Source organism: Mastomys coucha, unplaced genomic scaffold, assembly GCF_008632895.1.
Source record: "Mastomys coucha isolate ucsf_1 unplaced genomic scaffold, UCSF_Mcou_1 pScaffold5, whole genome shotgun sequence".
Lineage (NCBI taxonomy): Eukaryota > Metazoa > Chordata > Mammalia > Rodentia > Muridae > Mastomys > Mastomys coucha.
In genome coordinates this window covers 15,097,787-15,113,875 of record NW_022196911.1, presented here as the reverse complement: position 1 = coordinate 15,113,875, position 16,089 = coordinate 15,097,787, and the positions used below count along the sequence as shown (strand labels likewise).

Here is a 16,089-nt window from a genome sequence, read left to right as displayed (position 1 = left end):
ACAAGCAAATCTATTAGTGTTCTGTTAAAATGACAAAATACTTATCTTAGCTTGAAGCCAGCATGTTCCTAAGGAAAAATAGAGGCAGTCCATGTGTGGGAACACTAAAGTCTGTCACTGTTTAGCAGGGTATCAGAGGCACTTGCCTGTTCTTTTAGACAAGGAAACTCATGGATGCCATTATGGAAAGGCACGGTGATGCTGTCTTTATTTGTAGAAGAAAAATTGTGTATCTAGAAAATCCAGAAGTAGTAATGACCATTATGAAAAATAAAGAAAAGGATGTGTTAGTTTGAAGAAACGTTTATTTTTCTCCACAGTAGACTTAAAGAAACTTGGTCTTAGATTCTGTACTTTGACAAACCAATAGTCATCTGGTTGACTACAGTTACTTGTGAAGCATTTAGGTGGGAGAGCTTGTCCCACCAATTATGGTAACACTAGAGGGCCTTTAAGAGTAAATCAGAGGATTGTTTCCAAATAAAAGAGCAAATGGATTTCCCACATCCCACATGGAGTCACAGAGGTTTATGACAGGAAGTAGAAAGTATGTGTATTTAGTTTACAGGACTGAATGATGGGCAACACTTAGGCTGGGACTAAACACGAGGTGAAATCGGAGGGATTAATGGGTAAGAGCCATGGATTCTGTAGCAATGCATGCAGCCAGTGACATCACATGTAGTCTGTCCATGCCCAGCAGAACCTTACAGCAGGTGCTGAGATAGCAGGGGCTTATGACAAGAAATAGAGGGCATGCCAGCGTTTAGAGGTGAGAGGAGCTTTGTGATTAAGTTCTGTGAGTTGGCTGGCACCATGTCAGTCTTGTTAGCTGTCACTGTATTCTGGGTCAGCCACAGAGCATAGTTGACCCATAGTGTGGAGCTTGTCACTAACCCTGTCAGCTTAGAACATCTGCTTGTCTTGTTTTCTAGGCATACGTGTATGAAATGGGCTCAAGCAGCTTTCTGCACCGTCTTGCAGGACACACAGATACGATTACTGAAGTGGCCTTCAACCCTGCAGCTCCTCAGGTACAGTCCCCTGCCAGTGTGAGCAGGGTCTCTCTAGGTCATAGTCTCATGAGTGAGCAAGGCCTCTCCAGTTTATCCTGTCTCCCAGCATGGGCAGGGCCTCTCCAGTTTGTACTGTCTTAAAAGATGATCAGAGTTTATTTTGATGAAATCTTAAGGCATTTAAAAGCACATGCATCTGGGCACAGGGCCTATAATTTTAGCACTCCAGAAATTGATGCAGGAGGATCATCCTAAGACACATACCTGGGTCAAGGTTTTCCTGGGCTGTCTGAGAACCTGTCTCAAATAATGAAAAAAAAAAAAAAAAAAAAAAAAAAAAAAAAAAAAGAAAAGAAAAAAAAACCAAACAGATTAGTAGCAGGAAAGGAAATTAGGTAGTATCAGTTGTCAACTTGACACACCTGGGAAGAAGGGTATGTCAGCTGAGGAACTGTCTCCATCACACTGGTCTGCAGGCAAGTCTGTAGTGCATTTTTTTATTGGTAATTGATGGTGGGAGTGTCCAGTCCACTGTGGCAAGTGGTTCTGAGTTGTATGAGGAAGTAAGTTGAATAAATGATGGAAAGGGGGGCACTCCTCCATGGTTTCTGCTCCAGTTCCCTGCCCCACGTTCCTGCCTGAATTCTGGTCCTGACTTCCTCCAGTGATGGACTGTAATCAGGATGTGTAAGCCAGATCCCTCCCTCTCAAATTTGCTGTTGGTGATGATGTTTATTACAACAACAGAAACCTAAATAGGACAATTATATCCTAAAAAAAAATTGTAAAATACAGATAATCTCCAAGGAGATAATAAAAATTATCAAATCACCAACTACTTAGAAAAAAATCACAATGAAAATTTTATGTTTTCTGTTCCTTTTTTAAAAAAAAAAACAAACAAACATGTGATTTGAGGAAAAATATTACTTGAAAATAATGTTTTGTAACTGTCACATATGGCTGTAACATATACCTCTTTTGTGTCATTTAATATTTTATGAATTTTTGTTTATAATAAATGGCCAAATTTCACACACACAAAGATAACAGCAAGGCTGTGAGCTCCTTTAAGGTTTACTGCTTCTGTCTACCATGATGCTTACCCAAGGTGTTGGTGTGTTTTAGTTCTTTGTGGTTATAGCTTTGAAGGCCACAGCTGCTTGCTGGCTATAGGCTGAAGGCCACTGAAATCTTCATTACACAGGAGGACTCTGGCAAAGAGCTTCTTTCCTGGATACTGTGTACTGTCCAATCTGTTTTCCTTTTTCCTTTTCCTTTTCATAGTAGTACCTGGTACATCCAGTTTGATGCAGCAAAGAATGGTGAAAAGAGATACCCTTGCTTTCTCTTGATCTTGATAGAAAATTTCCAGGTTGAGTGTAGATGCTATTTGTAGATGTTATTATGAAGTTAAAGAAGGTTCCTTTTCTTCCTGGCTGATGACTTGTTTCGTTGTTGTCTCAATGAGTGGGTGTTGCATTTATCAAATGATTAGTTTTTTCATTCACTGATGAGATCATATAATTCTTTTTTAAGCTCATCGGCATGATGGATTACATTGGCTTTCAAACATTGAACACAGATAAAAAAGCCCTAGTTGGTCATAATGTATCATGCTTTATGTACAATGTTATATTAGATTTACTAATGTTTGCCGAGCACTTTTATATCCATGTTCACGATGTATATTGGTCTGTAGTCTCTTTCCTTGTGATGTCTCTGTCTATGCTGGCCTTTGGCTTTGAATACTATCCTCATAGGATGAGTAACTAAGCATTCTCTCTGTTGCTAGTTCAGCAAAAGAATTATAGAGAATTAATATAACCTATTTCTTGGATGCTTACAAGAACCTTCTGATGTCCATATGAACCTGGTGCTTTATGCTTTAGATTATTAATTACTGATTCCATTTTAAAAAGTAGATTTAAGTCTAGTTACATTTCCTGCTTCTTTCTCTGTGACCTTGAGCAAGGACCGTAGAACTATTGATTACAGAGTTGTTTGTAGTATTGCTTTGTTAGTCTCTTAATATCCACAGGATATATAGTGATGCCTTATTAATATGTATTCTCTTTTGTGTATATTTTTCTTAGCTTAGCCAATAGCTTGTCAATTTTGTCCATCACTTACAATTAGTTTCCCTGGTTTCCCTTGTTGGCCTTCTGCCCTGGGATTGTTGACTCTGTTGTGGTGCGCTCTGCCTTTGTCCACGTACTCACACTGGGTCTACTTTTGTCTCCTTCCAGGTTCCTAAGGAGGAAGTTGAGATTGACTTAGGTCCTCATTATTTTCTGACATTTCATTCAGTATATTACTTTCCCTCTGTGCATGGCTGTCATGGCATTCTGTAACTTTTAATAAGTGCATTTTAGTTCTCATGTAGTTCAAGATATTCTAAATTTTGTTAGGAGCTTTTTTTTCTGTGAAATGTATTATTTATTCTGGGTTATATTTATGTTATTGATTTCTAGTTTAATCTCATTGTGGTATATGAGTAGGCATCATATAATTTTTAATTCTTTTAAACTGGTTAAAGAATGTTTTGTAGTTTTAAATGTTGTCTTCTTGGCCAGTGTCCTATGCAAGTTTGAGAAGAAATGTGTGTTATGCTGTGGTTACATGAAACAGACTATAAACATCAATGATATCTACCTGAGTAATGGTATTATTGGGTTCAATCGAGCCCTTGTTGATGCTCTATCTGCTGGATGTGCCCATTTTTGGTGGGAGGTACTGTGGGTGGTGCTATCCCTGGGTTGGTAGTCTTGGGTTCTATATGAAAGCAAGCTGAGCAAGGCAGGGGAAGCAAGTCAGTAAAGAACATCCCTCCATGGCCTCTGCATTAGCTCCTGCTTCCTGACCTGCTTGAGTTCCAGTCCTGACTTTCTTTGGTGATAAACAGCAATGTAGAAGTGTAAGCTGAATAACTTTCCTTTTCAACTTGCATCTTGGTGATGATGTTTTGTGCAGTAATAGAAACCCTGATTAAGACAGTGCTTATCCTAAAGTTTGCATTGTATATTTATACATTGATAACTAATTTTACACAATAGCTAGCTAACATGGATACTGTGAATATATAGTAACAATTTCTCATCCTTCCTTCATCTGTGAACACATACATAGTAACAAGTCCTCATCCTTCCTCCATCTGTGAACACATAGTAACAATTCCTCATCCTTCCTCCATCTGTGAACACATAGTAACAATTCATCCTTCCTCCATCTGTGAACATATAGTAACAATTCCTCATTCTTCCTCCATCTGTGAATACATAGTAACAATTCTTATCCTTCCTTCCACCCCCTTGTATTTTCAATCATCTCACTGACTCATAAATGTATTCAGATTTATTCAAATATATTGCTGCTCTTATTTTAAATAAAGCTGTTTTGGGGGGATTGTTTTTTTGTTTTTGTTTGTTTTGTTTGTTAGTTTCTTGGCTGGAGAGAGGGATTAGCTCAGTCAATGATTAGAGCTTTTATTTTATCTCCAGTTTCTTCTCTTTGATGTTCATCTTTACTTGGATCTGAGTTTCCAAACCATTTTCTTTTTGCTGAAAGAACTCTTTCATGGGAGGAGTTTAGGGAGAAAGATTTTTTAGAAACAAAATTCTCTGTCTGTCTCTGTCTCCCTGCCTCCCTTCCTCCCCCCCCTTCTGGTCTGAGAATGTTTTACTTTTTCTTAGAGAATTTTACAAATACACCTTCCCCTGCCTGCCTCTTCATACATTCATTCACTTCATTTCTCTGTGCTTACATAGTTTCTGAGAATTGGCTGTAATTGTTATATTATTTTCTTTGCAGGTAAAGTATATTTTCTTTCTAGTTTCTTTGGTGATCTTTTCTCTTTCTGACTTTCCTTCAGTCTGTAAGTACTGTTCCTAGCTGCAGTTTTGTTGGCATTGATCCTGCTTGAGCTCTCTGAGTTTCCTGACCCTGCTTTAGGGAAATTCTCAGCTCCACCATGTCCTCTGTTCTCTCTTGTTTCTAGGTATGTATTCCCATCGCACATTTAGAGTCACACAGCTTATCCTTCGCACACTTCTTGAATCTTCTGTTTTAAGTGTTTTGGTTTCCAGCATTTGCTTCTGGTTACTCCTTGGTCTCCATCACCCTGCTTGAGCTGCCCATCTACTCTGGTTACTCTTTGATCTCCATTGCCCTGTTTCAGCTGCACGTCGGTTCTTCCATGTTGCATATTATACTCACTGGAGCTCTTAGCAGGTTTGCCTTAGTTTTTATTAAAGTCCAATTTATTTTAATTCCAACACCCATGCCATGTGAAATCTGCTTCTGGTGTTATTAAATTTGTTGAAACTGTTTTTAGATTTTTGTATACCTTGTCATTTTTTGGTTTAAATTTAGATATATAATGTTTAAGTTGAAGGGACCATAGAGAAAGTCCCCTTATAGTCACTAAGTCCTGTGGTCAGGTTTTCATCTTATGAGCTGAGGTTCTGGACTCAGCTTTACTGTGTTTCTCATCCTACATCTAGATAGCACAGGCTAGACAGGTGGTTGGAGTTGGTTTCCCTTCCCCTGTCATTTCAGCTCTGATACCCCCAACAGGTGGGGCTGTGGCTGGCCATATCATTACCCAAGGCCTACTGAGGAAAATGCTCTTCAGTGTTTTAAGACAGATCCTTCCTTCCCTGGCGTGAAGCATGAGAATGTGTCCTCCTCAGTGGTTGCCATGGAAATGGAGTTTAATTTCATAATACTATGGAGCTTGTCCCCCTAGAGGTTTTAACCTCAGACTTGCCCACGCTGAGCCTCCAGGAATCTATCAGTGATTATTGAAGGGTAGAGATGGTGTCCCTGCAAGAAAGTGGTTCTAGTCACTCTATCTAGGCAGCAGGGTTCCATGCATTCACCTTCCCGTCTCCAACTGGGGTCAATGCTCTTTGTCCTTTGTCTTCTCACATGGATCAGGAAGAGGCACCAGGTGTGAGCCATATTCCTACTTATGGAATCAGAGCTTGGGAAATCCCAGAAGCTTGCATAAGTTTTAGGTGCATTGCTATAGAGATATGTCTGTCTGTTCAGAAAACTACTAACCTGGTTATAAACCTTTTCTTTTTTCTTTTTTTTTTAAAGATTTATTTTATTTATTTTATGGGTATGAGTACACTGTAGCTGTACAGATGGCTGTGAGCTATCATGTGTGTGGCTGCTGGGAATTGAACTCAGGACCTCTGCTGGCCCCGCTCGCTCCGGCCACGCTCGCTCTGGCCTAATTCACTGTAGCTGTCTTCAGATGCACCACAAGAGGGCGTCAGATCTCATTATGGGTGGTTGTGAGCCACCATATGGTTGCTGGAATCCGAACTCAGGACCTTCGGAAAAGCAGTCAGTGCTCTTACCCACTGAGCCATCTCGCCAGCCCTATAGACCTTTTCTTATCAGGTTTTAGAAAGTGTTCCTATTATTCCCAGTCCAAGTATTGCTAAAATTTAGGAATTTGTGCCAGTAAGAAGGGAAACAGATCATCTGTCTTGAGATGGAGGCTCAGACACATTTTCCAGATTCTCAGTCTAGATAACAAGAATGCACACAGAGTCAAGGAAAGAGTCAGGAGTTTCCATGCAGCAAGTGAGCTGTCCAGCTTCTGATACTTGTCCTAAAGTGTTCTCTGAAGAAACAATTAGGACAGGCAAGGGAACAGAAGAGACCTCAAGTTCAAAATATATCATTCTTATTTGAATAGGTTGTGTTTGAACTCATGGATTAAGAAACATAACATAATGTCCCTACAAAAAGATGTTCAATAGTAGGATCTGTTTTACCAGGAAACTAAAGAAGGTCTTTGCTCTCTTGGTACATACTAGAAATAAAAATAATTTATAAAATATAGCTATGAGGTTAGTGACAGAGCATCATATAGGGAATCACATGGTTAAAGAAAAGATAGAGTCACTGGAAGCCACTGGAATTCCCCTGCCTGCTAGTTCATGGGATATGTCCATTCTGTCTCAGACTTTAGTTTGTGCAGTAGCTGACACTGTTTGCACCTTCTTCTCTCAGAGGCCATCTTAGTTTCTATGTTCCCGTCATGCACACTTCCTCATGAGCAGTCCTTAAACACCTCCACTCAGCTCACAGTTGTTCTGTTCCACATCCACTGTCTCTTGTCACATATGAACCCTGCTCCTTCGGGTGCTGTGATATGTAGTTGCGTACCAAACCTTCCCTCTACCATCGTCCTCCATTTCCAGCAAGGCCTCATGTTAACAATGTCACCATCTATTCCTTCTTTTTTTTCAAGTCTGTATCTTTCCCTCATATTCTCCATTAGTCATTAATATTGTAGCACTTCAGAGAGAAGAGTGCAAGATGGTTCCTTATCCAAGAAACAAATACTGAAACTTTTGTTTTGTTTTGACTTATTGGATGATGAAGAACCTCTTTTGTGTTTAGTTTTCAGCTTGACACTGGTGTCCCTGCTGTATCTAAGGACTTGGGTGCCTCATCATGTGGCTTGTGCAAGTTTCAGAAATGTCCTGAGCTCAGTGAGCTAGGAGACATGCATGCTCTCATGTGGTGTAATTTTTAGCATTTACCATGAGGACAATTCACATAATGACACCTTGCTATGTAGACTGTGTTTATCCTGTTTTGATAAATTAATTATCACAAAACAAATACAGTACTTCCTATATACTTATAGTTTTGCTGTCTATAGCTTCAATTACCCATTGGTGATTCAAGACTACTAGATAAAAATTTCAGTATTAAATAATTTGTAAGCTTAAAATTCTTTATCAGCCAGGCAGTGGTGGCACACGCCTTTAATCCCAGCACTTGGGAGGCATAGGCAGGCAGATTTCTAAGTTCAAGGCCAGCCTGGTCTACAGAATGAGTTCTAGGACAGCCAGGGCTACACAGAGAAACCCTGTCTCCAAAAACCAAAAAAAAAAAAAAAAATTCTTTCTCATTCTGAGTATTCTGTGCTGTCTTACTTTGTTTTACCCAGACATTAGCCAGCCATTTGCTCAGTGAGCCCATGCTGTGATCACCACCCACACACTGGACACTTAAGCTGTACAATTTGTTAGCTGTGTGTTGGTTCCACAGTACTTGTTTTCAAGTGAACCTTGTTTGACTTCATAATGGTCCCAAAGTCTACAGCAGAGAGAAGCCATTCCATTGAAAAGCTGTAAATTCTTGTCTTAAGGGGACAAAAGGGCAAAGCTTATGCTGACATTGCTAAGATTATATAAGAACAGATTTCAATCCATCAGATGGTAAAGAAGGAAAAAGGAATTTGTACTGGTTTTGTTGCTGTACCTCAGAGTGCAGAATTTGTCGCCAAATGCTTAGTTAAGATGGAAAATGCACTGAATTATAGGGCTTTGTGCTATCTGTGGCTTTCAGCAGGCCCTAGAGGTCTTGGAACAGTGTCTTTGTGGATGGGGAGGGGGACTCTGGTACTGGGTTTCCAGGGATCCTGGCCAGCAGCAGCTCTGTGGAGATAATATTAGTAAGGAAAATAGTCTGGGGACAGACGGTGTGGAGCCAGCCCCTCAGCTGCTGTTTTTATAGTGCCTGGAAGGAAATGACATGTTAATTTCTTTATCTGTAAAGTTGTCTTTAGAAAGTACCATGTAGGCACTTTTGTTGCCCTGAATGTAAACAGTGGTGCTTTTGAACTTTGGAGCAACTACTTGTTCTCTGTCTCTCTGTCTCTCTGTCTCTCTATCTCTCTGTCTCTCTGTCTGTCTGTCTGTCTCTGTCTCTGTCTGTCTGTCTGTCTGTCTGTCTGTCTCTCTCTCTTTCTCTTTCTCTCTCTCTCTCTCTCCCTCCCCCTCTCTCTTTCCGATAACTTAGCTCTTATTTCCCAATTCATACTTAACTTTGTTACTTGGAGTGGGATCCTGGAAGTTTGCAGGAAGTGAGGATGTGGAAAGGATAAGGGTCTGAATGCAGGGAAATAAATGCCCTAGTTCCCATGCTTGGTGTGAAATTCTCATTTAGGTGAGTCTAGATGAGCAGTTTTCAACTTGTGGATCATGAACCTTTTTTTGGTCACATATCAGATATCCTAAATATTAGATATTTACATTATGATTCATAACAGTAGAAAACTTAGTTATGAAGTAGTAACAAAATAATTTTATGGTTGGGGGATCACTACAACATGAGGAATTGTATCAAAGGGTCACAGCATTGGGAAGGCTGAGAACCACTGGTGTAGACGAAGGGATAGATATTATAGCCCTTTTCTTCAGTGACCTTCCTCTCACATTTCTGAGAATTCAGCAAGAATACTAACAGAAGCAGAGGGACAGCTGCCTGGTGAGCCATCTGCAACAGAGTCTGTCAGTGTTGTCAAGAGTGACGACAGAGTTGCTCTCCACAGAGTCATTGATAGTCCACAGAAATATGATCAAGTGTTCTGTGGTGGTAGTATGCCTTCAGCCTTTGATGATTTAATGTGAGCTCTGTTAGCTTTTTCCCTTCTTCTTTCCTTACTTCCTTGAGACTTCTTGGGAGAATTCCTATATAATGATTTGCACACAGGGGCAATATCTTTTCTTTCTAATCTGTTTCATTTCTTACATTGATTTCTTAGTAGAGCGTACACCATTCAGCAAGATACGATTCATGGATGTTTTGTTGAGGCCTTTTCTAAGGTTGAAGTAACTGTTTATTCTTCTGAAATTGCTGAAACTGCTCACCTTGGATGTTGCTAAATATTCTTTCTGCACCAGTTGATAGCATTATGTTTTTCCTTATTGATGTTACTAACTGTAGTATTTTGGTATTTAACAAGGTAGTAAGATTTTTGCAAATATTTATAACTCAGTGAGCTTCATAAAAATACACATTATGAAAGAACTCTAAATGGAGTCACCAAATAATGGGGGAAAACAGTGCCCCAGATGAGTGTCTTTGCCATCAAGTGAAACACTCAGTACTAGGAATGGATTCTATCTGGTTGATTCACTGGCCAGAGGGCACCCATGGAAACTCCCAAACATTTCATGCTATTGCTTCCTGTCCACAAAATGATGCTAAATCCTGTTGCTGAAGACAACACTTATGTGTCTCATTGAACATGGAGAAACTGAGCTGGTGTCTAGCTAGAGCCTTCACCCTACTGACCATGAGCTGCTAGAAATATTCTGTTGTGTTTGGGTAAAATGTTCTGAAATATATGGTAGGTCTACTTGATTAATGGCATTATTTAACTCCAGCATTTCTCTGTTCAGTTTTCTTGTCTGCATGGTGTATTGGCAAAACTGTCCATTGGGGTACTGAAGTAATCATTGTGTGGGGTCAATATGTGATTTTATTGGAATAATGTTTCTTTTTATGAGCATGGTTGCCCTTTTGCTTAGTATATAGATGTTAAGAATTGCAATATCATCTTGGTGGATTTCTCCTTTGATGAGTGTGTAGTGTCCTTCCTTATCTCTCTTGATGAGTTTTGGTTTGAAATCTATTTTGTTAGACATTAAAATGGCTACACAAGCTCCCTTCAGTCCATTTGCTTGGATACCCTTTTTCATCCTTTAACCTGAGGTAATTAGTACCCTTGCTAATAAGGTATGTTTCTTGGATGAAGCAGAAAGACAAGTCCTGTTTTCTAATCCAATCTGTAAGTCTGTGTGTTTTTATTGGGCAATCGGGGCCATTAATATCAATGATATCAATTAGCAGTGTTTATTGATTCCTGTTATTTTGTTGTAATGGTGTGGGTTTCCCTCCAACTTTTGAGACTTGGGTTCAACTGTGTCAATTTCTATCTTGTTTTATGTTTATCTTCTTATATCTTACACCCACAAACCCTATATAGAAGAAAATCCTAATTATGCATATACATTAGTGATGTTGACAACTGACAGAAGATGAAGACCCATTTTAAAATAAGTTGACTAGGAACAGTTTATATTCTCTTGGCAATAGTGTTAGAACATAGTCCAGATTCCCCTTTCTGTATTCCTGCCACCTTTTCTAGGTCACCATTACTCAACTTGACCATTCTCTGGAATGCTCGACATGCCTTTGCCTACACTCTCTGTTATGTTTGCTTCCTCCTCTTTTTTCTACCTAGCAGCTACAGTTTTCTGTGAATGAATCCTTGTCTGTATGATAGCTTTAGAACCATGTCTCTGTGCTATGATTGCATGGTGAATAAGCCTATAGTTTACAGATCTATAAGTCACGAGTCTATAGAAATCATGCAAGTTGTGTGGCTATATGACATAGTCAGTGGGTATTTTCCATGAAATAAGGTATCTTGTACACTAAGCCATGCACACTGCTTAATTAATTCAAAGATATAAAAGGAAATGGTCTGTATTGCTACATCCTTGATCTTCTGTGGGACTTCTGGTTGTGTTTTATTTGACTAGGAGACCACTGTTTGTGGTCCAACTGTTAAACCCTAGAGATTAGACTATTGCTTGTCTTGAAAAGACTTCAGTATATTCTTTTTGTGTGAGTGAGCTTGATCTTTATGGGAGGGTCATGAGGTTCATGTTTCTAGCATACTTCTTCATGTTTTAAGTCATTTGTATCATAACAAGCCCAATTTCATTATTTGTTTATCACATTAACTGGGAGACCTCAAATATCTACAAATAGCCAGATTTATCATGGCCACAATTAACATCAAGGTTCATAAAAAAATTGATGTAGTTTGGAAATATATTCTTTCAAATATTTAATGGCTGATGCTTTCCAGCCCTTAGAGTGAATATGGAAATCTGGAGTAACTGGGACTTAAACGGTTGAGAAAAGTGGTATTCCAAATGGAGTGGGTACTGCACAGTGTGCATGGTAGAGATGACCCTGGTCTAACACTAGAGTTTTGTTCCTAAAACATCCCCCTTAGGGAAGCTTAGAGAAGCAAGTTTTATTGTTAGAAACCACAGAAGGTTTCCCTTTATGTGAACTGTTATTCTAGAGCTTCAGTTTTACCTCCTTTGAGGCATTTTTTCTTACTGGCACAGAAGGAGAACTTAATATTTCCAAGGCTGAAATCTGACAGGCGTGCTTCAGCTTCTGGGCATGCTTCTGTAAAGTGATTCCTTAGTTGTATGTGTAGTTACTGGTCATAATTCCTCTAAATTAAAGAATGTGGGAAGGGCTTGCTTGAGTTTGACAGGGACAAAATCTGGAGCAGTGGCTCAGGACTGGTGTTTTCCACTGCAGTGTACCAGATACTTGCTTTCACTCCCTACCAACAACCCACATAAATCTGCACATTGCCTCAGACCTCTCTAACGTTACCTTTGCCCTCCTCTGTAGCCCTTCCCTAGACTTCTAGGCTTTGCACGGAGCTGTCTTCAAAGAACGCTGGGCTCTTCTCAAGTGTGGGTGGTCATGAGCCTAGCAAATAGCACATGATTTAATCACCGAGCTGAGCTATAAAGCTGAGTACACTTAGGCTAATCTCTATTAAGTTCATTGGGGGAAGCAGTGTATCCTCATTTCCTTGGATAAGGTAAACTACTGGACATTCCTTACTGCTTTTAAATTTTGTCTTTGGTTTTCTATTATTTATAATAGATAATAAAAGAACAAGGGAGGAGAATTTATGGTGGATGAGCTCACTTTTTCCCCATTGCTGAACCTAAGAATGCTTTTTAATTGTTAGGGCAGAGAAAATGTAGCAGTAGACCTTAGAGTTTACAGAGAACTGTGACAAGAGCAGGTAAGCCCTAAAATGAGCAGTACCTCCTTCCTCATGACACATTCTAATTGTCTCATTGCATTTGGAGATTGTTCATCTCAGGCCTGAGATCACAGAGGTCTCTGCAGGCCTGAGCTGGGGCTGCTCCTGCTATATCACAACAACCCGTAGCTCAGCTTTTTGTTTTGTTTATTTATTACCTGTGAATAAATTCTTTACTTCTGGATGAGCCATTTTTTTAAAAAAATTATGCTTTGTGTCGTTCAAAGGAGAGATGAATAGATGATGAGCCCAAAATATCATTATAGCATAAATAATTCATATTTTACCTGGTGGACAAATTTGTATATCTAGATGCTAGAATATATCAAATTCTCAAAGTGGAGAATTGAAAGATAGAATTCTCACAAAAAAGAGAGAGAAGGCTTAAAATGATCAAGGTTATGAATGAAGAGGGACATCACTACCAACCTTACAGAAATAAGGAAATAAGGGTGAACATATGTGCTGCATGTGACAATAAATTAAATTACTTAGCTAAGTAGATACATTTCTAGAAAGAATCAAGTCACCAAAATAAACTCAAGGATAAATAGAAATTTTATTAGATTTCCAGAAATGTAGCAGTGAATTATTAATCTGCTTTGGCTCTGGGTGGGTCATGTGCATGCTGCACCCACCCAAGAGCTCTGGATACATGAATGAAACATACCCACCCACCCCACCCCACCCCCACACACCCACACACAAGCCAGATAATTTTGATATGCCTAACTTGCTTAAGAGCTAGGCACTTCTAAACCTACTGGCAGCCAGCATACACTCCCTCCAGTATTCCTTAGTTAGTACCTTCCAAATCAGTACTCTTATCTTTTTTCCTTCTGGGCAGGTCCCCCCCCCCTCCCTGCCTTAACACCTACATTGTTGGATGATTTCTCTTCTGCAGCTCTTAAATCTGATCTCTCTGCCTCTGAGTTTTATGGCAATTCTCCTCTCTCCCCCTAGGTTGGTCCCTTGAAGTCCCACCTCTGTCTCCCTGTCCAACCATTGGCTATAAGGAAATTCTTTATTACCAGTCAAAGCCAGCTGGGGGCAGGAGCCCTCAGTGTCTGGAATTGAGGCTTTTGGGAGCTAAATTAAGACAAAGCATTAGAACCATTTCCCAACACAGTAAGAGATCATACTAGTAATCTAGAATCTTTCCTTAAGAAACATTTAGCTAGAATAACTTCTCTGGTTGTCCTGATACACAGCTCCTGAGACAAACACTGGTTCTTCCCACACTCTCTCCATCTACAAAAGAGGAGGAGCATGTTGGAACATTCTGTGAGACTGGGATCCCTCCCATCCCAAGCCAGAGAACACACAAAGAGCAGAATACCAAGACCGATGTCTTTTATGACTGTGGATGCAAAGCTCCTCGAGCAATTATAATAAGTCAGATCCAGTGATGTATAAAACTTGACTATTCCCATGTATTACTCTATGAGTGAGTTGATTTATCATAGGAATGCAAGGTTGACTTAACAAGGGAAATTAATTTATATACTGCATCATATCAACCAAATAAAACCAAAAACTATTGTCTCAAGAGACACACAGAAGTTTTTTGATAAAATTTAAAACTTACCCCTGATACTTCCAACAGCAACAAACTGGAACAGCCTTACCCTCATTCAAAGTGCTGTGTGCTAACCTGTGGCTAACATCAGAGTTGACAGTGAGAAGCAGATGGAGACAAAGATGAGGAGGCCCATCTTCCTGCTCTCCTGTCACCAGTGTACTTTACTCTGCAGTCAGGGCAGTCAGCCAACACACACATACACACACTTACACACACACACTCTCTCTCTCACACTCAAACACATACCTACACACATAGTTTCTCTCACACACTCTCACACATACTCTCACAACACTCACATACCTACATATATACTCTCTCTCACATATACACTCTCATACACTTACACACACATACACACACTCACACACATACCTACACACTCACACACGCACTTACACACACTTGCCTTTGAGCACTATTATCAAAAGGAGATTTGTGTTTCCTTTGGGGGTCATCAGTGTCCCTGTAATTTGGCATAAACACATTATCCTAGTCAGGCTTTCTATTGCTGCAATAACCACCATGACAGAAAAGTAAGTTAGGAGGAAAGGCTTATTAGCTTACACTTCCACCTCATTGGGGAGCAGTCAGGAGGGGCAGGTAGCAGGAACCAGAGCCCTGAGGCTCTGACTTAGCCAACTTCCTGGAACTGGCTACTCCACATTTTTGGCTTGTTACAGAGGTTTTCCATGCCTCCTTCTAGGTAAAGGTTATACATTATACATACATTTCTATTAAATGCCCTCATTTTAAATTCTAAGATTCTCCAGCCTTTCACCAGCTACCCCTCACCATGTACACATGGAATCTCTCTTCCCAGCTATTCCTTCACCATGTACATCATCTTCTGCTGTCACACAACATCACATGTCAGTGTCTCCCCATCCTGCATGTTATGTTGTCTGCAATGCTGTGCCTGTGTGCCATAATTTCTACTTCTTGCTGTAGTCTCCCCAGCTTCTGCTAGTTCTCTAAGTCTTGAGTTCCCATGTCCATGGTCATCCTCTATGAAGGATCCATCTTCTTATGATAGTGTAGTGTGCCTGGCCCAGCTTCTTCATACACTTCTGTCTTTCTCCATGCACTTAGACCTTAGCTTAGAGGTTCTGTCACAATGCTGAACCCCTCCTATGCAGATTCCTCTGAAGCTATGTGGTATGTCCATCTGCCATTGGTGGCTTGTTCTGAGGTATCATCAGAGTAAGGGCCAGAATTCTCATACTAGCTAACAAGTTATGAAGAATACACTTTATCCATGATCTCATTAAATATGCCTGTATCACATCAATTTAGAAAAATACACAAGTTTACCAGACTTGAGCAGACAGATCCATGTGTCAGGTGTGTGGATAGGCTGACTCTCAGCCGGTCTCCTTAAAGGGTTGTGTGTGAGGCAGGCCTCATCTTTCTGCTTAGAGTTGTAAGCGCTTCCTGTGTAACACAGAGTTTAGGAGTGAGGCCTCAAAGTGTCCCTGGGTGCTGTGTCCATGAAGTCTTGTGCCATGCACACTTTGCGTGACAGCAGTTTGAGGCAAAAGCTTCAAGGAAACCAGTCTCCTGCAATGTCTCCTGGCACCCCTAACTCAGAAGTAGCCCAAATATGTCCTTGCGAACTCGCATGCTAGGTGCCCACCAAGATATGATTTACTAACAGCTAGACAAAATTGGACATTGCTCTCTGACCTTTACCAGTGTTCCAATGTCATAGCCAAACCCTGGTTTTGAATTTCCTAAAGAATGTTACCCATCCAGACTAATTGCACCTGGCATTGTTAGGGAAATAATGAAGGGAATAGGGC

General features: G+C 40.1%; 1 protein-coding gene across 11 annotated transcripts in view; it reads left to right on the top strand.

Annotated features, from left to right (window-relative positions):
• Wdr27 (WD repeat domain 27) overlaps window positions 1-16,089 on the top strand; it is a 114,694-nt gene that overhangs the window by 69,242 nt on the left and 29,363 nt on the right. For all 11 annotated transcript variants that reach the window (XM_031354675.1, XM_031354674.1, XM_031354676.1 and 8 more), the window contains one exon: window positions 936-1,034. In XM_031354675.1, coding sequence (XP_031210535.1) covers window positions 936-1,034 — 99 coding nt within the window. The remainder of the gene's footprint in view (window positions 1-935; window positions 1,035-16,089) is intronic.